Source organism: Bombina bombina, chromosome 6 (assembly GCF_027579735.1).
Source record: "Bombina bombina isolate aBomBom1 chromosome 6, aBomBom1.pri, whole genome shotgun sequence".
Classification (NCBI taxonomy): domain Eukaryota; kingdom Metazoa; phylum Chordata; class Amphibia; order Anura; family Bombinatoridae; genus Bombina; species Bombina bombina.
In genome coordinates this window covers 1,104,176,256-1,104,201,573 of record NC_069504.1, presented here as the reverse complement: position 1 = coordinate 1,104,201,573, position 25,318 = coordinate 1,104,176,256, and the positions used below count along the sequence as shown (strand labels likewise).

The 25,318-nt window shown below is 45.0% G+C and overlaps 1 protein-coding gene across 1 annotated transcript in view; it reads left to right on the top strand.

Moving 5' to 3' along the window:
• The first annotated feature begins 11,945 nt into the window (after positions 1–11,945).
• Positions 11,946–25,318, top strand: part of NUP50 (nucleoporin 50) — an 80,502-nt gene continuing 67,129 nt past the window's right edge. Inside the window, exons 1-3 of the mRNA XM_053719039.1 lie at positions 11,946–12,123; positions 17,841–17,920; positions 22,226–22,309. Coding sequence (XP_053575014.1) covers positions 17,852–17,920; positions 22,226–22,309 — 153 coding nt within the window. The 5' untranslated portion in view covers positions 11,946–12,123; positions 17,841–17,851. The remainder of the gene's footprint in view (positions 12,124–17,840; positions 17,921–22,225; positions 22,310–25,318) is intronic.

Genomic DNA, 25,318 nt, shown 5'->3' with positions numbered 1-25,318 from the left:
ATTGGTTATTTGTAGAGCGCCAACAGATTCCACAGCGCTAATATGCTTTTCAACAAATGGTATCAAGAGAACACAGTAAAAATACATAATAGCATTAAACTGGAAAGTTGTTTTAAAATACATGCTTCATCTGAATCATGAAATAAACTGTCCCTTTAACACTTTTGAAAAAATATCTGTTGATTAGTATAGCCTTTGCTGTTGTACTTTCAAATATACCTTCAAATCCTATAATATAAAAGGCTAAGTGTGTTTGTCCGAAGCTGTCATGCACAGTAGAGACAACAAGGACAAACACACCTGGCCTTACCTGACATGCTGTTTGCAGCGAAAGTGGGCGTGGCTGGATGGGGGCGTAGCCGATTGGGAGCGTGGGCGTGGGTGGGCGTGACCGGACATGGTGGGGTGTGGTCGGGCACGGTCGGCACAAGAGAGAGGGGAGCAAAATAGAAAGAGAGGGGGCAGAGACAGCAAAAGAGAGGGGGCAGAGACAGCAAAAGAGAGGGGGCAGAGACAGCAAAAGAGAGGGGGCAGAGACAGCAAAAGAGAGGGGGCAGAGACAGCAAAAGAGAGGGGGCAGAGACAGCAAAAGAGAGGGGGCAGAGACAGCAAAAGAGAGGGGCAGAGACAGCAAAAGAGAGGGGAAAGAGCAAAAGAGAGGGGAAAGAGAGAGCAAAAGAGAGGGGGGAGAGAGAGCAAAAGAGAGGGGGGAGAGAGAGCAAAAGAGAGGGGGGAGAGAGAGCAAAAGAGAGGGGGGAGAGAGAGCAAAAGAGAGGGGGAGAGAGAGCAAAAGAGAGGGGGGGAGAGAGAGCAAAAGAGAGGAAGGAGAGAGAGCAATAGAGAGGAAGGAGAGAGAGAAAAAGAGAGAGGGAGAGCAAAAGAGAGGGGAGAGAGAGAGCAATAGAGAGGGGGAGAGAGAGAGCAAAAGAGAGGGGGAGAGAGAGAGCAAAAGAGAGGGGGAGAGAGAGAGCAAAAGAGAGGGGAGAAAGACAGATCAAAAGAGAGGGGGAGAGAGCAAAAGAGAGGGATGGAGAGAAAGAGCAAAAGAGAGGGATGGAGAGAGAGAAAGCAAAAGAGAGGGGGGAAGAAAGAGAGCAAAAGCGAGGGGGGAGAGAGGGAGCAAAAGCGAGGGATGGAGAGAGAGCAAAAGAGAGGGCAGAGAGAGACAGAGCAAAAGAGAGGGGGGAGAGACAGAGCAAAAGAGAGGGGGGAGAGACAGAGCAAAAGAGAGGGGGGAGAGACAGAGCAAAAGAGAGGGGGGAGAGACAGAGCAAAAGAGAGGGGGGAGAGACAGAGCAAAAGAGAGGGGGGAGAGACAGAGCAAAAGAGAGGGGGGAGAGACAGAGCAAAAGAGAGGGGGAGAGAGAGAGCAAAAGAGAGGGGGAGAGAGAGAGCAAAAGAGAGGGGGAGAGAGAGAGCAAAAGAGAGGGGGAGAGAGAGAGCAAAAGAGAGGGGAGAGGGGCGGAGCTAGCCGCTGGAGAGTGAAGACGTGTCTGCTTGAAGCTCTCTCCTGCAGACTTATAAAACCCTGACATTTAGTGGGTTAAAGTGCGAAATTTTGCTTTTTGTTTGCCCCTGGTACTTGTCCTGCTCACCCTAAGTACTCCGGACAGGACTGAAGTTATCTGTGGGACGTTTTATTTACTTACAGTCCGGGCATTCTATTGCCTCTCTAACTCAAGGCGCTCCTGAGGGGGACAGCGAAGAGACCTGCTCTCCGGAGGGCCGGGGCTCCGCTCCGGAGGGCTAATTACCACCTTACACAGAGGATTGAGCAAGGTCAACTGCCCTACATCGAGCCTGTTAGATAACAGACCCTGACCGCCGGATACCTAGCGCACAAGAAGCAACCTGCTCCGGATACCCCTGTCTTACCCTCAGCCCTGCCTACTGACTTGCTCCGGAGGGTCGGGGATCCGCTCCGGAGCACTTGTCAGCTGTGTGGGGTCTCCTAGCCACCGGACGCTCTGTACCTGCCTGTCTTCAGGAACTTCGGGAGCCAGCACACGTGGGAGCCCGGGTGGCCTGATCTGGAGGCCGTGAGAATTGCAGAGGCAAGTGGCGAGAGCTGTCCCGGTGCGGTACCCAGGGGAGACGAAGTTTTGGAGGTGCCGGAGGATCAGTTTCGCCCCTCAAGGCAGTGGATGTTTTGCCTTCTTGTTGGTGCAGCACAGGAGGGCGCGAACGGCGGCCATCTTGGGCCTAGATATTAAACAGATACCAGCGCCTGTGTGACTCCTTGATCCTCCACCATCAGCAGAGGATTTGCCGCCCAGCCGCACTACGTGGATTGGTGAGACTGTTCCTTTATATATTCCCTATATTGTTGGCCGGGTGTTGGGGGGCCTCCTCACACAGAGTTGTATTGCCCAGCGTGGGGAGAGACTTTCCTAGAGGGGACTTGAGCTACTGTTGCCCCCTCCTTGAACTTTGTGGATGTGCAGCCTAATCCCGTACTAGAGGAGGCAACACTGTCAGGCCCTGGGTACGCTCTTGATAGGAGTAATCCTACCAATTTAACAGCAGTCTCTTAGAAGTGCATCCCCAGTGTTTATTAAGACCCATTCAACAGGCCCTGATAAGATATTCCCTGCCTGCTCACGCTATCTCCACTTGGGCTCTGAGCTGCTTATCTGAAATTAGACTTAAACTGCTTTTTCAAAGTTAGGCCAGCCTCAAACAGAACTCCCCAAGACTCTCCTTAGATAGATAAGGAACCCAGTACTTTCCCAGCCACGTATAGTAGTCTGGCACATCTTCTGTGTAACACATTTCTGCAGTCCATATCAGCTTGTGTATATGCCTTAGACTGTTAACAAAGATTGCCGCTGTGTTATTTCATATGTCTCTGGCCCTGTACTGCACAGCCTGACATTCCATATTAGCGGGCCTTATTATACTGTTAACTTATTGCTGCTGCGTCAGCTTATGTGTCTTTGGGCTTTGGCTCAAGGTGGAGTGTTGTGTTATTTCATTGCTGGTCTAACAACTTTTTTTTCCTGCAGGTCCATTTCATGATAATAGTCTTGCCTGTATATTAAGCAACTGTATGCTCCATTTCCTTTGCAGGGATTGCTGTATAATATCGCCCATAATTACTTTGTGATTCCATTTTGCCTGAACCCCAGTTGCTCCTGTCTGTTTATTGCACTTATCCGAATTATTTACTATCTGAGGAAGCAAACTTAGCTTCTCGCTCTGTGTACTGGCTGACAGGGGCCACTGCTCCGGGTGATCTAGGTTTATAAGCCCGTCTGTGTAACACTCTCACACCTCATATTTTGACACAGTCAGGCTCGCCCTCACTGAACTAACAAATCACCTGTGGTATATTGACTGATTTCTATACCCTACTGTCTAACCCCTCACCTCCCCGCTCCCGCCCGGCTTGTCCGGGTGGGTCACCTCCAACTCCCTTATCCCTTCCTTCGGGTCGTATCCCCCTGCTCCCCGAGGTGAGGGACTAGCGTGGTGGTAACAAAACTGTACACTCATGTAATTTCTCCTCTTGATGTGTGAATCAGCCCCGCTCCTACAATGTGATAGGTACTATGTAAACTAAGTGCTTGATTTTAGTATGTATAACCCTTGAATTTCTTTCAAAACAGCAGGATATTGCTCTTGAGCCTCCGGAGATTCACTACCTTACCTTCCAGAGATCTAACCATTAACCTATAAGATGCCTCACATGATAAAGAAACATTCAAAGTCTAACCCCAAACCCAGGAAGACAGTCTTTGACCATTTTGCCCACGTTTCTAAGGAACCCCCATCCCACCCAGGAGGTGAAATGAGTGAACCGGATTCCCAAGATGAAGAATCTCAATCTAGCCAACACTCAGCATCTTCCTCCCAACACTACATTACAGAATCATCGCTCAAGAAACTCCTGGCTATCCAGACTAAGTCCATCACCCAAGAAATCCAACGCAGCTCAGCTGAACTCAAAAAGGAAATTTCAGAAATTGGTGACAGGGTTGATGCGCTGGAGCGCAAGCAAGATGATCAAGCTGTGGACCAATCCAATATCCTGGCCTATGCTGAAAATCTGGCTGAGCAGATCTCACAATTAGAATCTAAACTGGCTGACATGGAGGACAGATCGAGGGGAAGTAATATAAGATTCAGAGGAGTCCCAGAAACGGTGGCTCCAGCAGATATCCAAGGCTACCTCCAAGACCTCTTCAAAGAGCTGATAGGCACCCCTGAAGGACTGTCTGGCACAATGGAGAGAGCGCATAGGGCTCTGCGCCCCAGGTCGGTGAGTTCTGACAAGCCGAGGGACATTGTGGTGTGCTTCCATAGCTACTTATATAAAGATCGCCTCCTTCAAGCTGCTTATCGTAAACCAAACCTAAGTGGAAGGTTCGAGGGGGTACAAATATTACCTGACCTTTCAGCACACACCCTCCAACAGCGTCGACACTTCCAGTCAGTGACCACTGCTCTGCGCAGGGCTAATTACCGTTATCGATGGGGGTTCCCAACCAGACTCATAGTTACCAAAGACAACCAGTCCGTAACCATCACTACACCCTCGCAGGGTACGACTCTGCTGACCTCATGGGGTTTATTAGTCGACCCCCAAAATGTACGGGCTCAACCTCAATCTGCCCTGAGAGCTTCAGCTCCTGAATGGTCAACAAAAGAACAGAGAATAAAAAGACCCAAGACACAACATCTGCAAGCTTCTCAAGGACATCCTGAGCATGTTGAATAGGCTCCTTCCGAAGTTACTTGACCTAGTTTAGAAATGAGTCAGCTATTAGGTCTCTCCTGATGGTTTCTTCTGACTAGCCTGCATTCTGAGGCAGGCAGGACCCTTGTGAGACTCTATAAGTCGTCACAATGTTCACTTTTGGAATAAGTTATATATTATAAGTTATGATAAGTTATGTTATCTGCTGTTTTGTAATTGTTTTGATTTAAGCACTTTATATTATGATAAATACGTCCCTGGAGCGGGGCTGACGCTTCTGCTTCGCTGAGCTAGCTCCGGAGCTGTTCATTCAGCCCCCCAATTGAAGCCCACACTAGGGCTCTCTTGAGGTGGACTACTTCCACCACACCAGAGGCACTGCTAAGTGCCCTCCTCTCCTATTTACCTTTCCCCCCCCTCTCTATTTCCCCCATTTTGTCTTCCAGTCCTAGGTACTACGACTTCCTGGCCCCAACTCTCAATCACTACTAGGCATGACTTCCTCTCCTTTGAGGTTTCTAACCCAAAACGTTAGAGGACTTAATACTCCCTTTAAGAGAAGTCTCCTATTGCGCTCGTTGAGGCACCACAACCCTGACATAGTGTTCCTCCAGGAGACACATTGGTTAAACGATGAACCGATCAGACTCTCCTCTAGGGATTACACGCACATCGAACATGCTCCCTTTACCAAAAAAGCCAGGGGCACTGCAATCCTCTTACATAAGAGACTAGCTATCGAACCGGTCATGACCATCAGAGACCCACAGGCCAGATATATTATTCTAATCTGTAATATTAACCACGTGCTCTATACACTTGTTTCAGTCTACCTACCCAACATTCATCAACCTAAGTGCCTCAAACACATTCTCCATGTCATCTCTCAGCACAAACAAGGCAGGGTCATTATCTCGGGCGACTTCAACATGACCTGGGAACCGAAACTAGATAGAAAATCCTCTGACTTAGCTAGGACTTCTCCCCCTACGGAAAGGCTTGCAGCGAAATTCCGCACACTTATGACAGGCTCAGGGTTCTTTGACATTTGGAGGGCTATCCACACTCAGGACAGAGACTACACCCACTACTCACTGCCACATCGACAATACGCCAGACTTGACTACATATTCTCTACGGCAGACTCCCTTGATCTAGTAACTAACACGGCCATCCATATTTGTCCTTGGTCCGACCACGACTGTGTTACCGTCGACCTCATATCCTCAAATACCACTCGCTCCAGACCCTCCTGGCGCATGCCCCATAACCTTTTGCAAGATATCCCCCTTAGAGAAAAATTACGCACAGAAATCAGACACTTTCTAGAAATCAATGACAGGGCACAAGTGGGTGATGACACCCTCTGGGGAGCTACTAAAGCAACCATAAGAGGCTTAATGATCTCTGAACAGGCTAAACTACGAAAGCAAGCGGGACTTTCGCTGTCTCAGTCTCACATTAAACTTAGAGAATTAGAGGCCCTAAATAGAGTAAAGCCTACTAACTCCTTAACGACCCAAATCACCAACATTAAAAACCACATATCTCAGCTAGAGCTTCGGAGAACCCAGGACAACTTAACTAAACTGAAGCAACTATACTTCTATAAGGGCAATAAGGCGGATACTCTCTTAGCCAATAAACTTAGAAGCAGAACTAGTATCGCACGTATTCATGGCATTGTTAAAGGAGGTTCCCTTCTTAAAATCCCCTCACAAATTGGGAAGGCTTTTGCTGAGTTTTACTCCAACCTCTATAACATAGAAAAAACTGAGAACCCCCCAGTAACCTCAGAAGACTCCATTCGTGAGTACCTAAAAACATTGAACCTACCGTCCCTCTCACCCGATCAAAAAGACACCTTAAATTCGCCATTCACCCTTAGGGAAGTACAACTGGTTATCAAGAACTCTAAATCATTTAAATCACCTGGCCCAGATGGCTTCCCAGTGCATTTCTATAAAACCTATATCCAAGAACTCTCCCCTCTGCTCCTTAGACTCTTCAATTTAGCCAGAGATGAAGGCAAATTTAGGAGTGAATTCCTTGAAGCCACTATTGTGACTATACTGAAACCTAATAAAGACCCCTCTCTTTGTGCCAGCTATAGGACAATCTCACTAATCAACACTGATATTAAGTTCTTCTCCAAAATTCTAGCTAACCGTATTGCCAACCTCCTCCCCCATTTAATCAATCCAGACCAAGTTGGATTTATCCCCGAAAGAGAGGGTCCAGATAATACTAGAAGACTCTTGAATGTGATGTCCCTGTCGTCCAGCCTTAATAAACCTATGGCGATTATATCATTAGACGCAGAAAAGGCCTTTGATCGGGTGAGATGGCAGTTTCTGTGGGAAGTACTTGATGCCTTTCAATTCCCGAGTTCCCTCATGGGAGCAATTAAAGCCCTATATTCTACTCCTTCCGCTTCGGTAAAGGGACTGGGTTTCCAAACCCCCTCTTTTCAAATCTCCAATGGAACTAGGCAGGGTTGTCCCCTGTCACCCCTACTTTTCGCGCTGGCCATAGAGCCGTTGGCAGAACAAATTAGACGCGACCCACACATGAGTGGGATTACCCTTTGTGGCACCAAGCACAATATAGCTTTATTTGCGGACGATATCACCCTTTTCTCTTCAGATCTTGCGTCCACCCTCCCTAGACTCTTACTTATAGTTAAGGAATTTAGTGCCCACTCTCACTACAAACTAAACATTCCCAAAACTGAGATTTACACCCAAGGCTTCCAGAGCTCGTCTATGGCCCCTCTAAAAATCAAATATCCTTTTAGATGGTCGGACACTTCAGTGACCCACTTAGGAGTCAAATTATCCAATGACTTTCCCCGGATTATCAGGGACAACTACCTTCCTTTGCTATCGGAGCTTCGCTCCCTCGGCAAGAGCTGGAACCTCTCGCAAGTTTCGTGGTTAGGGCGGATAGCAGCACTAAAGATGTCTTTTTTGCCTCGTCTCACATACTTATTCCGCTGTCTGCCAATCAGAGTTCCCAGGCACATTCTATTACAGTTTCAGAGCGAAATTACTAAACATATATGGCAGGGCAAGCCCCCAAGGGTGGCGCAGAGAGTGCTACAGCTACCTAGATCTAAGGGCGGTCTGGGCTCTCCCTCCGTGGTAAGATACTACGAGGGAGCAATGCTTACCCATGTCTCCCAATGGGGAGTCATGCAACCTTCCTGCAAATGGCACTCCATCGAACAGGCTTCGCTTCCCTATAACCTAAGTCTGCGTGACCTGATATGGACGCCGACCCATTGCCGTAGGGAACTATCCCTGATAAACCCCATCATCCAGGAATGCCTGAAATTTTGGGACAAAATCCGCCACTCTAGACAAATCGCCCCTCACCCCTCTCCCATAACCTCATTATCCGGCCTGTTAGTAGGCCTACAGGATGCCCATCCTCTGAGATGGACCCAAATTGGAATAAAGGTGGTCTCGGACCTTTGGCTACCGGCTCCGGAGTGTGGATTTAAAACTGCATCCCAATTGGGGGCTGATGTGGCCTTACCCCATATCCTTAAATTTGAATATTACAGAATCAAAAGCTTTATGACCGCCTGGGGCTTCAAGCCTCAGTCAAATCGCCCACTGACCCCGTGGGAGTCCACTTGGAACCTAGGAAAGAGGCTATATAGACCCCTCTCTAGACATTACACCCTGTTGGACTCGGAACCAAACCCAGTTCTGGCCCCCCACCTTGCCAAGTGGAGCTCCCTGCTAGACAAACCGCTCACAGTAGAAGATTGGGAACAAGCGCTCGAACGAACCAAAAAAGCTGTACACTGCACCACCCTATTTGAAACTTATTATAAGTTGGTGGCCCATTGGTACTATGTTCCCATCAGGCTAGCTAAAATATTCCCTAGCGCATCTCCGTACTGTTGGAGAGGTTGTGGTCAGAGAGGGGACTCTTTACACATTTGGTGGGAGTGCCCTAAAATACGCCCTTTATGGACAAAATGCTTTGGAGCCCTCTCCAAATTGGGAGTCTCCTTACGTAGCTCTCCTGCAGTTGCCCTACTACACATAGGTATCCACTCTATCCCTAAACACCATGCTTACATTAGTATATACCTCTTCATGTCCATCAAACACCTGATTGCCTGTGACTGGAAATCAGAGCCCTCACCTAGTTGGACGAGAGTTTGCTCCTATATGGCCTACTTATATAATATGGAAAAAAGCATATTTTACAACCTAGGTAATTCTGACTTATTTGAGCTTACATGGACCTACTGGAAAGACACTTATGATACAACCTGGAGACCTAATGTCCTCACTCCCTCTTAGCTTTTCCCGGAGGGAATGAGAGATCTGACCTAGGGATAGTTCTGACTAGACCCAGCTGGATTTCCTTTGAAACACCCACCTACGACCAATGACATATCACTCAACCCTTCCCCCTACCCCCTCATCTCACCCTTAGACCTTTCTCCCTTCCTCCCTCTATCTGGCCAAGAGACCTTTGGGTCTCCCCCAACTGTGTTATAAAGTACCACTAAATATCTTTGTTCATGATGGTGTTATCAGTACTTCCTTGAACAGTATATCATTTATTTCATAATGTATGTCTATAGACAGTTTAGAGGACGGACTGTGTCCTCGCACTGCTATATTTGCATCTGTATTGTTCTTTTTATTTTTACTTGTAAACATGACAAGTTTAATAAAGCTCTTTTGAAAACTTAAAAAAAAAAAAAGAGAGGGGAGAAAGACAGATCAAAAGAGAGGGGGAGAGAGCAAAAGAGAGGGATGGAGAGAAAGAGCAAAAGAGAGGGATGGAGAGAGAGAAAGCAAAAGAGAGGGGGGAAGAAAGAGAGCAAAAGCGAGGGGGGAGAGAGGGAGCAAAAGCGAGGGATGGAGAGAGAGAGAGCAAAAGAGAGGGCAGAGAGAGACAGAGCAAAAGAGAGGGCGGAGAGACAGAGCAAAAGAGAGGGGGGAGAGACAGAGCAAAAGAGAGGGGGGAGAGACAGAGCAAAAGAGAGGGGGGAGAGACAGAGCAAAAGAGAGGGGGGAGAGACAGAGCAAAAGAGAGGGGGGAGAGACAGAGCAAAAGAGAGGGGGGAGAGACAGAGCAAAAGAGAGGGGGAGAGAGAGAGCAAAAGAGAGGGGGAGAGAGATAGCAAAAGAGAGGGGGAGAGAGAGAGCAAAAGAGAGGGGGGAGAGACAGAGCAAAAGAGAGGGGGAGAGAGAGAGCAAAAGAGAGGGGGAGAGAGAGAGCAAAAGAGAGGGGGAGAGAGAGAGCAAAAGAGAGGGGGAGAGAGAGAGCAAAAGAGAGGGGGAGAGAGCAAAAGAGAGGGGGAGAGAGAGAGCAAAAGAGAGGGGGAGAGAGAGAGCAAAAGAGAGGGGGAGAGAGAGAGCAAAAGAGAGGGGGGAGAGACAGAGCAAAAGAGAGGGGGAGAGAGAGAGCAAAAGAGAGGGGGAGAGAGAGAGCAAAAGAGAGGGGGAGAGAGAGAGCAAAAGAGAGGGGGAGAGAGAGAGCAAAAGAGAGGGGGAGAGAGCAAAAGAGAGGGGGAGAGAGAGCAAAAGAGAGGGGAGAAAGACAGATCAAAAGAGAGGGGGAGAGAGCAAAAGAGAGGGATGGAGAGAAAGAGCAAAAGAGAGGGATGGAGAGAGAGAAAGCAAAAGAGAGGGGGGAAGAAAGAGAGCAAAAGCGAGGGGGGAGAGAGGGAGCAAAAGCGAGGGATGGAGAGAGAGCAAAAGAGAGGGCAGAGAGAGACAGAGCAAAAGAGAGGGGGGAGAGACAGAGCAAAAGAGAGGGGGGAGAGACAGAGCAAAAGAGAGGGGGGAGAGACAGAGCAAAAGAGAGGGGGGAGAGACAGAGCAAAAGAGAGGGGGGGGAGACAGAGCAAAAGAGAGGGGGAGAGAGAGCATGCAAAATAGAGAGAGAACGCAAAAGAGAGGGGGGAGAGAGAGAGCGTAAAAGAGAGGGGGAGAGAGAGAGCATAAAAGAGAGGGGGGAGAGAGAGCGCAAAAGAGAGAGGGCAGAGAGGGAGCAAAAGAGAGGGCAGAGAGCAAAAGAGGAGGGAGAGAGCACTAAAGAGAGGGGGAGAGAGAGCAAAAGAGAGGTGGAGGGAGCGAGAGAGCGCAAAAGAGAGGGGGAGAGAGAGAGCGCAAGGGGTGGGACCGCTGTACTGCAAAAAATGGTCCGTGTAAACAGGCTTTAGGACTAGTTAGAAATAAATTAATTGAGTCTGAATTAAAGGGACATGAAACCCAAAAAAATTCTTTCATGATTTAGGTAGAACACACAATTTTAAACAACTTTTCAATTTACTTCTATTATTAAATTTACTTCATTCTGTTGGTATCATTTGTTGAAGGAACAGCAATGCACTACTAGTTTATAACTGAACACTTGTGTGAGCCAATGACAATCGGTATATATATGCAGCCAGCCAGCCACCAATTAGCAGCTAGAACCTAGATTATTTGCTGCTCCTGAGCTTTTTTAGATAAACCTTTCAGCAAAGGATAACAACAGAATGAAGCAAATTAAATAATATAAGTAAATTGGAAAGTTGTTTAACATTGAATGTTTAAACTAAATCATAAAAGAAAAATTTTGGGTTTCATTTCCTTTTAAGGCTTACTATATGGGAAACAAAGGGTTAAAAATAAAGAAAAAAAAGGTTTTGAGATGCAGTCAGAAGGGTATGTATATGACAAATAGCAGAGAGATACATGAATAATGTCACTTCCTGCAGTATGTTATTACTATAGCAGGGGGGCAAAAATGTTTGTACCAGACCAGGGTCCTCGTTGAGTACATAAAGTGTTTGTGTGTATGCACTGTTATTTAAATTATATGTTCTTATTTCGGGTGAGGTCACCATCATCAAATATGCAGGTTCTGAGATATGATGCCTCAGTTTATGCAACATGTCCCTGTAATACATTAAACTAAATACAGAACACAGGATTATTTACTAATAAAAATATATTCACTAAGACTGAAATGCAAATGTAAAGAGAATAATATTGATTTTTATTATTAATTAATTTTAAAACGTCATTAGTTATGTAAATGAGAGCACATTGGTACGTAATGTAAGACCAGTTGCAGCCCTCACCCTGTACGATCCCTACACGTGGCTACTGCGCTTGCGTACGTCAAAAGCCTCATGCCCTAAGTATGAATGAGTAGTACGTCACTAAGCAAGGCGAAGCCCTTTGGCGCTTCTTATTTCTGCGCATGCGCTTTGTGCGTTGGCTCTCGGCGCTCTTAGAAAATGGCGGTGTGAAGCCGCTTCCCGCTCTTCTGTGTTTTATCTGATCTTGCTGGGCGGATTTACTGTGAGATGTGTCTCTTCTAACTGACGTTACCGTGAGGCCTGTGGTGGTGGGAAGTATTGTGAGACCTGGGGTCCGAATCCTGTTTTTGTGCGACAGGTAATTTGTCAGGGAGATGTGGGACTGTTTGCGGCGGTACCGGACCGCCGGGTACGTTATTGACAAATGGGGCATTGGATTGGTGTGATTCAGCAGAGAGTACCGGTGTTCGTTCTAAGATGTCCCTGGACCAACCGATGCTGGCACACGGGCCTGGGCTGTCTGGTCGACACAATGCTCCTGGAACTGACAGATCTACCTCACAGGGCCTGTACCGTGACACCCTACCCGGCTGCTGTAGTATAGTTATAGCTGACAGACCTACCTCACAGGGCCTGTACCGTGACACCCTACCCGGCTGCTGTAGTATAGTTATAGCTGACAGACCTACCTCACAGGGCCTGTACCGTGACACCCTACCCGGCTGCTGTAGTACAGTTATAGCTGACAGACCTACCTCACAGGGCCTGTACCGTGACACCCTACCCGGCTGCTGTAGTACAGTTATAGCTGACAGACCTACCTCACAGGGCCTGTACCGTGACACCCTACCCGGCTGCTGTAGTACAGTTATAGCTGACAGACCTACCTCACAGGGCCTGTACCGTGACACCCTACCCGGCTGCTGTAGTACAGTTATAGCTGACAGACCTACCTCACAGGGCCTGTACCGTGACACCCTACCCGGCTGCTGTAGTACGGTTATAGCTGACAGACCTACCTCACAGGGCCTGTACCGTGACACCCTACCCGGCTGCTGTAGTACAGTTATAGCTGACAGATCTACCTCACAGGGCCTGTACCGTGACACCCTACCCGGCTGCTGTAGTACAGTTATAGCTGACAGACCTACCTCACAGGGCCTGTACCGTGACACCCTACCCGGCTGCTGTAGTACAGTTATAGCTGACAGACCTACCTCACAGGGCCTGTACCGTGACACCCTACCCGGCTGCTGTAGTACAGTTATAGCTGACAGACCTACCTCACAGGGCCTTACCGTGACCCCCTACCCGGCTGCTGTAGTACAGTTATAGCTGACAGACCTACCTCACAGGGCCTGTACCGTGACACCCTACCCGGCTGCTGTAGTACGGTTATAGCTGACAGACCTACCTCACAGGGCCTGTACCGTGATACCCTACCCGGCTGCTGTAGTACAGTTATAGCTGACAGACCTACCTCACAGGGCCTGTACCGTGACACCCTACCCGGCTGCTGTAGTATAGTTATAGCTGACAGACCTACCTCACAGGGCCTTACCGTGATACCCTAGCTGCTGTAGTACGGTTATAGCTGACAGACCTACCTCACAGGGCCTGTACCGTGACACCCTACCCGGCTGCTGTAGTACGGTTATAGCTGACAGACCTACCTCACAGGGCCTGTACCGTGACACCCTACCCGGCTGCTGTAGTATAGTTATAGCTGACAGACCTACCTCACAGGGCCTGTACCGTGACACCCTACCCGGCTGCTGTAGTATAGTTATAGCTGACAGACCTACCTCACAGGGCCTGTACCGTGACACCCTACCCGGCTGCTGTAGTATAGTTATAGCTGACAGACCTACCTCACAGGGCCTGTACCGTGACACCCTACCCGGCTGCTGTAGTACGGTTATAGCTGACAGACCTACCTCACAGGGCCTGTACCGTGACACCCTACCCGGCTGCTGTAGTATAGTTATAGCTGACAGACCTACCTCACAGGGCCTGTACCTTGATACCCTAGCTGCTGTAGTACGGTTATAGCTGACAGACCTACCTCACAGGGCCTGTACCGTGACACCCTACCCGGCTGCTGTAGTACAGTTATAGCTGACAGACCTACCTCACAGGGCCTGTACCGTGACACCCTACCCGGCTGCTGTAGTACAGTTATAGCTGAAAGACCTACCTCACAGGGCCTGTACCGTGACACCCTACCCGGCTGCTGTAGTACAGTTATAGCTGACAGACCTACCTCACAGGGCCTGTACCGTGACACCCTACCCGGCTGCTGTAGTATAGTTATAGCTGACAGACCTACCAGCTGTAGTACAGTTATAGCTGACAGACCTACCTCACAGGGCCTGTACCGTGACACCCTACCCGGCTGCTGTAGTACAGTTATAGCTGACAGACCTACCTCACAGGGCCTGTACCGTGACACCCTACCCGGCTGCTGTAGTATAGTTATAGCTGACAGACCTACCAGCTGTAGTACAGTTATAGCTGACAGACCTACCTCACAGGGCCTGTACCGTGACACCCTACCCGGCTGCTGTAGTACAGTTATAGCTGACAGACCTACCTCACAGGGCCTGTACCGTGACACCCTACCCGGCTGCTGTAGTATAGTTATAGCTGACAGACCTACCTAGGGTTGCCACTTTCAAAACAGAAAAATAAGGGACACCTAACGCAGCGGGGGCCAAACCCCTCGGGGCCACGATGACCACAGTGGTGGTAAATCACAACTTAAAACATGTTTTTCATATGCAGAAGAAGTGGGGAGGGGGGGGTCTGTTTTTTTTGCTATAGAACCATTGCAGTGGGTGTCCCAGCTAATCTTTTTAACAGTGCTAAACTGGGATCTTCTAAGTAAGTTTTTAAACAGTTTTATACTGGATTTTTAGCTCAGCATCTGTGCATATTATTCTTTATAGTAGTGTCTATTACATGCAGTTAAATACAAAGTGGTGTATACAATGTATATAGTATTTAGAGTAATTTATCATTAACCTAGAATGTACCTGTATTGCATTATATTGCATCTCTAGTAATTACAATGGTAGAGAATGACAAATTTAGGGAATCTTGGAAGCCAATGATATATATAGGTATATGCAGAATAAGCCATAAATTATTGAGAAGCCCAGGGATTTGGCATGCACTGTCCTATAGCATCTGTCTACTACAAATATCCACTTAGCTCCTAAGCTATGGTACACATACTCATCCCAGCCCTATTCAAAATCATGCAAAGTAGCACATATAACATACCTGTGTCACACTTTCCCAGGCATGTACATTGTTGCAGGGAACAATATAAGCTTGCATTTATTTCATCTCTGGCAGTCGTATTATATATTGTGTGAATTGCTAAAACAAATAAAAAGGTTTGTCATGCCAAGCCTAATTTGCATCAAATCAATTCCCTATCTGGTTGCTGGCAAACTCCTTAGCAAGCATTGGGCAAAAAGAGTCAAGAAACCTATACACACTGGAAAAATAGTAATTATTTAGTATAATTTTTATTTTGCCTTTTTGCTTAATGCTGCAGTCTTCCATGCTTTTTGTTTAGGTATTATTTAAAGACAATCAATGTTGTGCTGTATGACAGTCGCTCATCCTGTCACAACATTAGATCACAAGATCACAGACTTTACTTTCACAGGATACCAACAACTAATGTCTAGAAGTAAACAACTATACAGATAAACACTGGTACCGGAACAATCCTACCAACAGCTACACATAGCAAGGTAAAGGCAAAGCCACAATTACCACAGTCAAACCCATTCGCTGCTAAATAAGCCCTGCACATCAGCTGTGTACCACATCATTTAAGCTGCTTTTTAACTCACCAGTTATTATTATAGTGCCGGTCCCCCGCCAGCCAGCATACTCAAGACACCGGGTGCAAATCCTCTCTTTCGTCTCCTTCTACTCTATCTGCTTGAACTGCTTCCCGCCACACCGACACTACCAAGCCCCGCCCACCACTAACTCCATGTCCACCACCTCTGCACCGCTTGTCACTGGGTCCCCCGGACTCCTACCAACATAGCCACGGTGGCTGCCAGCCAGTAGAAAATACGGGACAAACCCCGTCCCGTATTGATTCAAAACGGGACGTGCTATTTTAGTCTCAAATACGGGACGATTCCGTATTTTAAGGGACGGGTGGCAACCCTAGACCTACCTCACAGGGCCTGTACCGTGACACCCTACCCGGCTGCTGTAGTACAGTTATAGCTGACAGACCTACCTCACAGGGCCTGTACCGTGATACCCTACCCGGCTGCTGTAGTACAGTTATAGCTGACAGACCTACCTCACAGGGCCTGTACCGTGACACCCTACCCGGCTGCTGTAGTATAGTTATAGCTGACAGACCTACCTCACAGGGCCTTACCGTGACACCCTACCCGGCTGCTTTAGTACAGTTATAGCTGACAGACCTACCTCACAGGGCCTGTACCGTGACACCCTACCCGGCTGCTGTAGTACAGTTATAGCTGACAGACCTACCTCACAGGGCCTGTACCGTGACACCCTACCCGGCTGCTGTAGTACGGTTATAGCTGACAGACCTACCTCACAGGGCCTTACCGTGACCCCCTACCCGGCTGCTGTAGTATAGTTATAGCTGACAGACCTACCTCACAGGGCCTTACCGTGACCCCCTACCCGGCTGCTGTAGTATAGTTATAGCTGACAGACCTACCTCACAGGGCCTGTACCGTGACACCATACCCGGCTGCTGTAGTACAGTTATAGCTGACAGACCTACCTCACAGGGCCTGTACCGTGACACCCTACCCGGCTGCTGTAGTATAGTTATAGCTGACAGACCTACTTCACAGGGCCTTACCGTGACACCCTACCCGGCTGCTGTAGTATAGTTATAGCTGACAGACCTACCTCACAGGGCCTGTACCGTGACACCCTACCCGGCTGCTGTAGTACGGTTATAGCTGACAGACCTACCTCACAGGGCCTGTACCGTGACACCCTACCCGGCTGCTGTAGTACAGTTATAGCTGAAAGACCTACCTCACAGGGCCTGTACCGTGACACCCTACCCGGCTGCTGTAGTACAGTTATAGCTGACAGACCTACCTCACAGGGCCTTACCGTGATACCCTAGCTGCTGTAGTACAGTTATAGCTGACAGACCTACCTCACAGGGCCTGTACCGTGATACCCTACCCGGCTGCTTTAGTACAGTTATAGCTGAAAGACCTACCTCACAGGGCCTGTACCGTGATACCCTACCCGGCTGCTGTAGTACAGTTATAGCTGACAGACCTACCTCACAGGGCCTTACCGTGATACCCTACCCGGCTGCTGTAGTACAGTTATAGCTGACAGACCTACCAGCTGTAGTACAGTTATAGCTGACAGACCTACCAGCTGTAGTACAGTTATAGCTGACAGACCTACCTCACAGGGCCTGTACCGTGACACCCTACCCGGCTGCTGTAGTACGGTTATAGCTGAGTGACCTACCTCACATGGCCTGTACTGCAACACTCTACCTGGCTGCTGTAATACGGTTATAGCTGAGTGACCTACCTCACATGGCCTGTACTGCAACACTCTACCTGGCTGCTGTAGTATGGTTATAGCCAACAGACCCACTTTGCATGATCTGTACCGTGACACCCTACCTGGCTGCTGTAGTACAGTTATAGCTGAGTGACCTACCTCAGATGACCTGAACTGTAACACCCTACCTGGCTGCTGTAGTACGGTTTTAGCTGACAGCCCTACTTCACATGACCTGTACCGTGACACCCTACCCGGGGGCTGTAGTAAGGTTATAGCTGACAGGCCTACCTCACATGACCTGTACTGTGACACCCTACCAGGCTGCTATAGTGAGATTATAGCTCTTTGTGCCACTTGGCTCTCTTGTGAGGTTTGCTATTCATTTCAGTATACTTTGTGAGCTGGTGAACTCAGAATGGAGAGATCATAGCATTTGAACTTTATCCTGTGTTAATCCTATGTAGTTAATCCTTGTTTTAAACCACATTGTGAGCTGACTCATGCCTTTTATTTCAGGCAACAACAAGATGGCAAAAAGAATTGCAGACAAGGAGTTGACTGACCGGAACTGGGATGAAGAGGATGAGACAGAGGAAGTATGTTATATTTTTTTATGTAGACAATTCAGTATCCAAAATTAAAATATAACAAAATATAGAGTACGTCCTATACGGGTCAGGCTAATATACTAAAACTAATAATAAATGGAGATGCCAAAGTAAAATGTTAAATACAATGCAGTTTAAGATTCACAGAGAGAGAGATTTGTATTAGTTCTGAAAAAAAACATTGGGGAGGGAGTGTCCCAGTAATCCCCTTTGAGAAAAATGGGGCATTGCATTCTACTAACTCAACAGAAAATAGGGCTGGTCTTCATATTTTTCCAGGGATGCTTTTTATTCCCAGTCAAGCCCTGGCTTAGAGTACAGTATGTTTTGAGCACAATTGTGCAAGATGAGAACTAGCAGTATAACAGGAAATCTAGCAATTAGAATATTTTTTTTCAAAAGTTAGTGGCAAGTTCTTAAAGGGGCAGTATACACTCATTTTCATTTAACTGCATGTAATAGACACTACTATAAAGAATAAGATGCACAGATACTGATCTAAAAATCCAGTATAAAACTGTTTAAAAACTTAATTAGAAGCTCTCAGTTTAGCTCTGTTGAAAAGGTAGCTGGAAAGCCCACTGCAAGTGGGAAATAAGACACTCCCCCCCTCCCCCTTCTTTTGCATATGAAAAGACCCTTTACACAAACAGGAGCAAGTTGAAGTAGGTATACGTCAGTATTCGCATAAAACTTTGGGGCTTGGTTAGGAGTCTGAAAATCACAGCAATGTTATTTAAAAATAAGCAAAACTATAAAAAAAAAACTTTATGGGCTATATAAATAGATCATCTACAAAACATTTATGCAAATAAAAAATGTGTATAATGTCCCTTTAAGGAACAGAAGCATCTCTGCATGTTTAGCTATAAGTCTGTTTCTTTTATAAGTAAGGACATTTGACGCTAAGCTGAACAGTCTTCCACTTTTCACACTACTGCATGGGGCAGAAATTTATATTTGGGCCATTTTAGCCTGAGCTGGAAATCTCAGTTTATTAACTGCCCAGTACTTCAGGGGTTTGTCTGAATGAGGTACAGTCATCTCTCCCTGGTAGGCTTCCAGCGGTTTATTAGCAGCTTTTGGAGCACTGTTCTCAAACGTACAATAACACCTTAATTTTTCATAAAAACATTTAACACTACCGAATCTTAATGTACATGTTTCTCATTGGCCAATACAGGCTGAGAGCATTAAAATACACACAACAAAACTATTTTAAATAAAATTTAAGTTCAAAACAAGATCTGTGTCGGATCTCGATGGAGGCGGCTCAGGCTCCCAGCTGTGACGTAGAAACCGGCTTCTTTTCAGCCACCGCTGCATGTGTTGCAATCCAAAGCCTGCTGACATGGGGTGAGTGATGTCACTTCTGGGCGGGGCTAAAAATCGCATACACTCGCGGTTTAAAACCACATATGCGGTTAATCATACAGCCCTAATATATCTAACAAAAATAACTTGCATATCCAGTTGTAAATAACCAGCTATAAGGTTAGGGAAAAAAATATTTAGTCTGTTCTTAAAATAATATACACTTATAAAGGTTGAATCTGGTACAAATCACATTATTAAAAATATATAAATAAAACTATTTAAAAAAAAGTCAAAAGCGCTGAGGACTATATATCAATATCTGGACATAACCTTACACATTTATCTTTACAGTACATATAATCAGCAATAGCAAGCAATTCGCTAATGTGCAAACTGCACATCAATTTAAATAACTCCTAGGGCTAGGTGTAACGAATAAGCTTGGCACTATATCACGCAAAGCATAGTCCCAAATCCCCTGATTTAATATAAACCATTCAAATGACTCCTATTTCTGGGTTGCACTCTTACACTGTCCTGGAAAAGTAAACGTCTGTAGATGTACTTTAGGCTAAGGGTATTATCATAAAACACAATACCATGTACAGGATTTCATTGGAGTTAGCTTTTGCTGTGTGCAAACAAATTAATCGATAGATGATGGATGAGAATACTTGACAACTATTTTCATTATCAATTATTTCAATTAGTTGTTGCAGCTCTAGAAGTTTTTCAAATCTTGGATTCCTCTGCAACATTATGTACAGATATAAGTAAAATCAAAATTCAGGGACACTTTCTAGGTTCCACTATTTGGGTTCCAACGTGCATGGTCATTATTGTAACAGGGAAATATTTCTGAGTTTTTAGCTTCTAAATTTACTTTTTGGTTAGTTTAATGCTCTTTAACAAGCCACATAAGACGTGGCAGTACAAAACTGATATGGCTTAATATTTTTCTTCTTGCTTGACCCTTTTGCTGTATACTACAAAAATGTATGTGTAAATTCCTTAATTTGCCTACAAAAATGTGTAATGCATGAGTAACCAAAGTGTGTATGTAGGAATTCAATATCTGTATGAATTTATTGGGAGCTGGGCCGAAATTGCTTTTAAAATGGGTGTATGCATTTTCACTAGGTAAGCTGATAGTGTAGCATGCACAGTTGTAAGCTTTTAACGAAAATAAATTGATAACACAATTAAGGGACCTTCAATAGCATTTATATCTTTATAATTAAAGATTTTTAGTTTTGTTTTTTAAATCCCTGAAACAGCTGTGTTAGTGCTGTTGTGTTGTCATCCCCACTAGTCATGGTACGCACTTATTTTGTGTAACAAGCTAACGTATTCAAGTTTGCTTCTACCTACACAACCTATATCTTAAAGGGACATGAAACCCAAAAAATTTATTTCATGATTCAGACAGATGATGCAATTTTAAACAACTTTCCAAATTACTGCTATTTAATTTGCTTCCTTATCTTATCTTTTGCTGAAATATTTATCTAGGCAAGCTCAGAAGCAGCAAAGAACCTAGATTCTCGCTGCTGATTGGTGTGTGTACACAGATTGTCATTGGCTCACCCATGTGTTCACTTAGAAACCATTAGTGCATTGCTGCTCATTCTACAAATGATACAAAGAGAATTAAACAAGTTAGATAATAGAAGTAAAGTAGAAAGTTGTTTAAAATTGTGTTCTCTATCTAAATCATGAAAGGAAATTTTTGGGTTTCATGTCCCTTTTAACTTGCCTTAAAGGTACATTTTCTTTCACGATTTGGATAGAACATAGTTTTAAACCACCTTCAAAATTACTTTTATTAAATTATCTTTTGCTGAAGGAACGGCATTACACTACTGGCAACTATATGAACAAATCTAATTAGACAATCACAAGAGACAAATGTGTGCAGGCATCAATCAGCAGCTAGCTCCCACTAGTGCAGGATATGTACATATCCCCCCCCCCCCCCACACACACACACACACACACAGGGGATGGATACCAAGAGAACAAAGCACATTTGAAAATAGAAGCAAATTTAATAGTGTCTTAACATTTTTAGTTTAGTTTTACTTCTTGAATGTTTTGATTGTCAAAGCTTTTTTAAAATAAAACAATTTAGGAGCCAGATAGTGGGATTTGTATATTGTTGTATGGAGAATAAACCCAAAAAGGAGCCAGTAGCTTGGTTTGTCAAGCCTTGGTTTAAAGTCTATGTAAATTTTGATGATAAAGTGCCCATTTTTTTCAATTTAAATTTCACTTGTGTTGTGAAAATACTTGCCTTTTTAATCTTGACAGCCGTTCCGGCTTCCCCCAGTTGTCACAAGCCTCTTCCTATGTCAGAAATGACTGATCGGTCATCCTCCAATCATGGCTCCCCCCCCCCCCCCCCCCCCCCCCCAGGTGGAATCGGTGTCTGATTCAACGCTGTGATTTGAGGAAGCTGAACTCCTCATTTTAGACCTAGGAAGAGGCTTTGCGATGGGCAGAGGAAGCGATACAGCGGCTGTCGAGATTAAAAGTTAAGTATTTTCACAACACAAGTGAAATGTAAATTTTGATGTATTAAAGTGCCCCTGTTTTTAATTGAATTTTTGCACTTTATCAGTTTACATTCACTTTAAGGTATGTTTGATTAAAACTAAATGAACTGGATATAAACCGTATACTGAGCTACACAGGGTGTGAATATACTTTTCACACCCTGTGTAGCTCAGCAACTCATACTTTCCCTTTGTGGTGGTGTGCAGTACAGCAAGTCAAACTCTCTTCCTTCCTTTCAGATAGCCAAGCATCCTCTTGTGTCTGTTATAGGCAGTAAAATAAGTGTCAAAGGTTCTAACATTTTAATGCAGCAGTTATTTATGAAGTAATTCTTCCCCCAACCCCCCGCCCTCAATTTGAAATGTTCCTTGTTCAGTAATGGTTTTAAAAATAAATTCTCTCCAAAATGTATTTCAATAGGCAGGAACCTTTTCTGTGGCCCCTGCAGATGTCTTGAAGACCAGAGAGATAAAGAAAGCAAAAAGAAGAAACACTGGAAGTGAAGTAAGTTCACTTGAATTTAAACATACAATGTTACATAAGCCAGTGTGTACACAGTTTCTTTTGCATGGAGGATTTTTTCCCAAAATCTGAATTTTATAGAAAAATTCTGACTAAAAATCTGTTTTCTGATTTATAACCTGGTAAGTCTGTACCCATCGAAAATTGAGGTACAGGTAGAAAACCTTTAATCCAAACTGCTTGGGACCATAAAGGGTTTGAATTTTGGAACATTTGCATCTGTAAAATGGGACAGTTTAGAGAGGGGACATGAGCAACCAAGTGTAAACATCTTAAAGTGATGGTAAACTCCTTTTTAAAATCGTATCCATAATATTAGGGATATTTTAGATGGAGTTTGTGTCATCAAGTGTTATTAAGTTGCTCTAAATTTTTAATAGATATATGAAATTCAAATTCCCTGCACTCCGCCACCCACTCACTTAAAGTCAATTTTTCTGTGAACAAACGGTTTGAATTGTCCTCAAATCAGCACTCTAGCTACAACAAAACTGCTATATGAGGAGAATGCTGATTGGACAACAATTCAAACCTTTAGCTCACAGAAAATTTGACTTTTGAAGTAGGCAGTGGAGTTTTTAAGAGTATTTTTAGTTAACGGCACTTATTCATTAAACTTTACATTCACTTTAATATAGATTTTAAATTAAAATATCCTGCATATTTTAATTTAAAATAAATATTAAAGTGAATGTAAAGTTTAATGAATAAGTGCTGTTATCTAAAAATACTCTTAAAAACTGGGGCACTTTCATTCATTAAACTTTACAATGAAGCTTTTTTTTCTTTTTAATGACACAAGTCCACGGATCATCTAATTACCATTTGGAATATCACTCCTGCCCTGCAGGAGACGGCAAAGAGCACCACAGCAAAGCTGTTAAATATCACCTCCCTTCCCTCACACCCCAGTCATTCTCTTTGCCTACGTTAAGTGCGAGGAGGTGGTAATGTTAGGTGTTGGAAAAGATTCTTCAATCAAGAGTTTATTATTTTAAAGTAGTACAAGATTGTGCTGCTTTGTCCTGGGGTGTAGCCGTAGTCCATATCAGTCTCTTCAGTAGAGCAGTTTTGGCTTTAGAGCAATGGGAACTTGAGGGACATAATTCTCACTGCACCTCCCTTATATTCTATGCTGCCCTATTTATGAAATTGTTATGGGAAAATGCTCAGTCTTTTTTTATTTCCTCAGGTCTAAGGGACATTTTAACTCTCCTTACTGGAGAGGACTCTGATAGCAATGTTATGCAGGCACTGTGGCTGAGCTGCTTATTTTGTTAAACTATGGCGGTTCCACTTCTCCCGGTGGTGAAACTTTAACAAATATACCGACCGGGAGATTATTTAGAGATGCTCATGAGGGTCGGAGTTAAGTGTGGCGGTAATCAGCATTTCGCGCCATTTTTCTTGCATCTAAAAGGGGAGTCGGCTGACTAGAAACACATGGTTTCCTATGGAAGCATGCGACTAGGAGCGGAACTCGACTAGGATCGTCTCCTGATGGAATCCGGATCGTTTAGGCTGCTAAATTGATCCATTGTGGAGTCAGAATGGACCAAGAGGCCTTGCAAATTGTCATTTGCTCTTTGTGTTTCGATGCCAATGTGGAACCATCAATCCCTTTTTGTTCCTCATATAATTGAGAGGACTTTACATTATAGGAATAGACTTTTTTCTGAGCCAACATGTTCCAAGGTGGATGTTCAGGAGTCTATTGACAATGTTCAATTTATGCCGCAGCTCTCTCCTCAAGTGTCCCAAAGTTTACCGCCCACACAAGCAGTGCACTGCGTCTCCTCTCTAACTCCTGGGGTTACGTTGCAAGACATCACTTCTCTCATGTCTTCTGCAGTTTCTGATGCGATGTCTGCTTTTCCCATGTTACAGGGAAAACGTAAGAGGAAAAACAAACATTCAGTAAGCAAGGTTTCTGACGCAGTTGTTGCTATTTCGAATGCCCCCTCCCAGAAGCCTGAGGAGGAGGATACCGTAGTAGCATCTGAAGGTGAAATTTCAGATTCTGACAGTGTTAATTCCTCTTGCTGATGTTGAAGTTGTATCTTTCAAGTTGTTTAAGCTAGAGCACCTCAGTCTGTTACTCAAGGAGGTTTTAGCTACATTGGACAACTGCGACACCACGTTCGCAGTTAATCCTAAGAAATTCAGTAAGCTAAACAAATATTTTGATGTATCCTTCCTTGGTGGAGGTTTTTCCTGTACCAGATCGTGCTACTGAGATTATTGCTAAGGAATGGGAGAGACTGGGTATCCCTTTTTCTCCTCATATATTTAAAAAGATGTTTCCCATAGCAGACTCTATCATGGAGTCTAGGCAAACAGTACCCATGGTGGAAGGGGTAGTTTTCACTCTAGGGTTGGATGAAGTAGTGCTAATATATTAAAGTATGGGACGTCTCCCTTTTAAACTTTATATTTTTGGGTTTCTATGTATCTTAACCTTTACGTCTAGATTATTACAACACTCTAGTTACACAATGGCTATGTAACCACCTTAATCCACCTTATATTTGCATCTGAAAATGTAGTGTCTTTAAAAAGATATTTTCTTGACTAATTGTCAGAAATAAAATGTTCATAAAAATTGCTTTGATGTTTAAAAGTCTTTTTCCAGTATAAAAATATATTTGTAGTCCAATAAATTTCCGCTATTTCTTAGAGGGGTAACCTTGTAACACTTCAGTCTTTTTTATGCAATTTGTAACGAGTGTTTCTAATGAGCTTACCGGGTCTTCTGACACCTGCTGTGTCTGGCGGTTTGTTTGTTTATCTTACCAGGAAGATGTTTATGCCTTTTCTCTCTCCAATCTTGTACGATACAAGACTAGCCTGTAAGCTTGGTTCCTCGGAGCCTATTTCAGTCTGTGTGGCTCTGATGGTTCAGCACCTTCTGTTCAAAATATCTCTGGCTGTCAGTATTTGGCAGCAGGCTTTCGAGTCAGGTGAATACTTCCGCTACACGCTCCGGCGTGT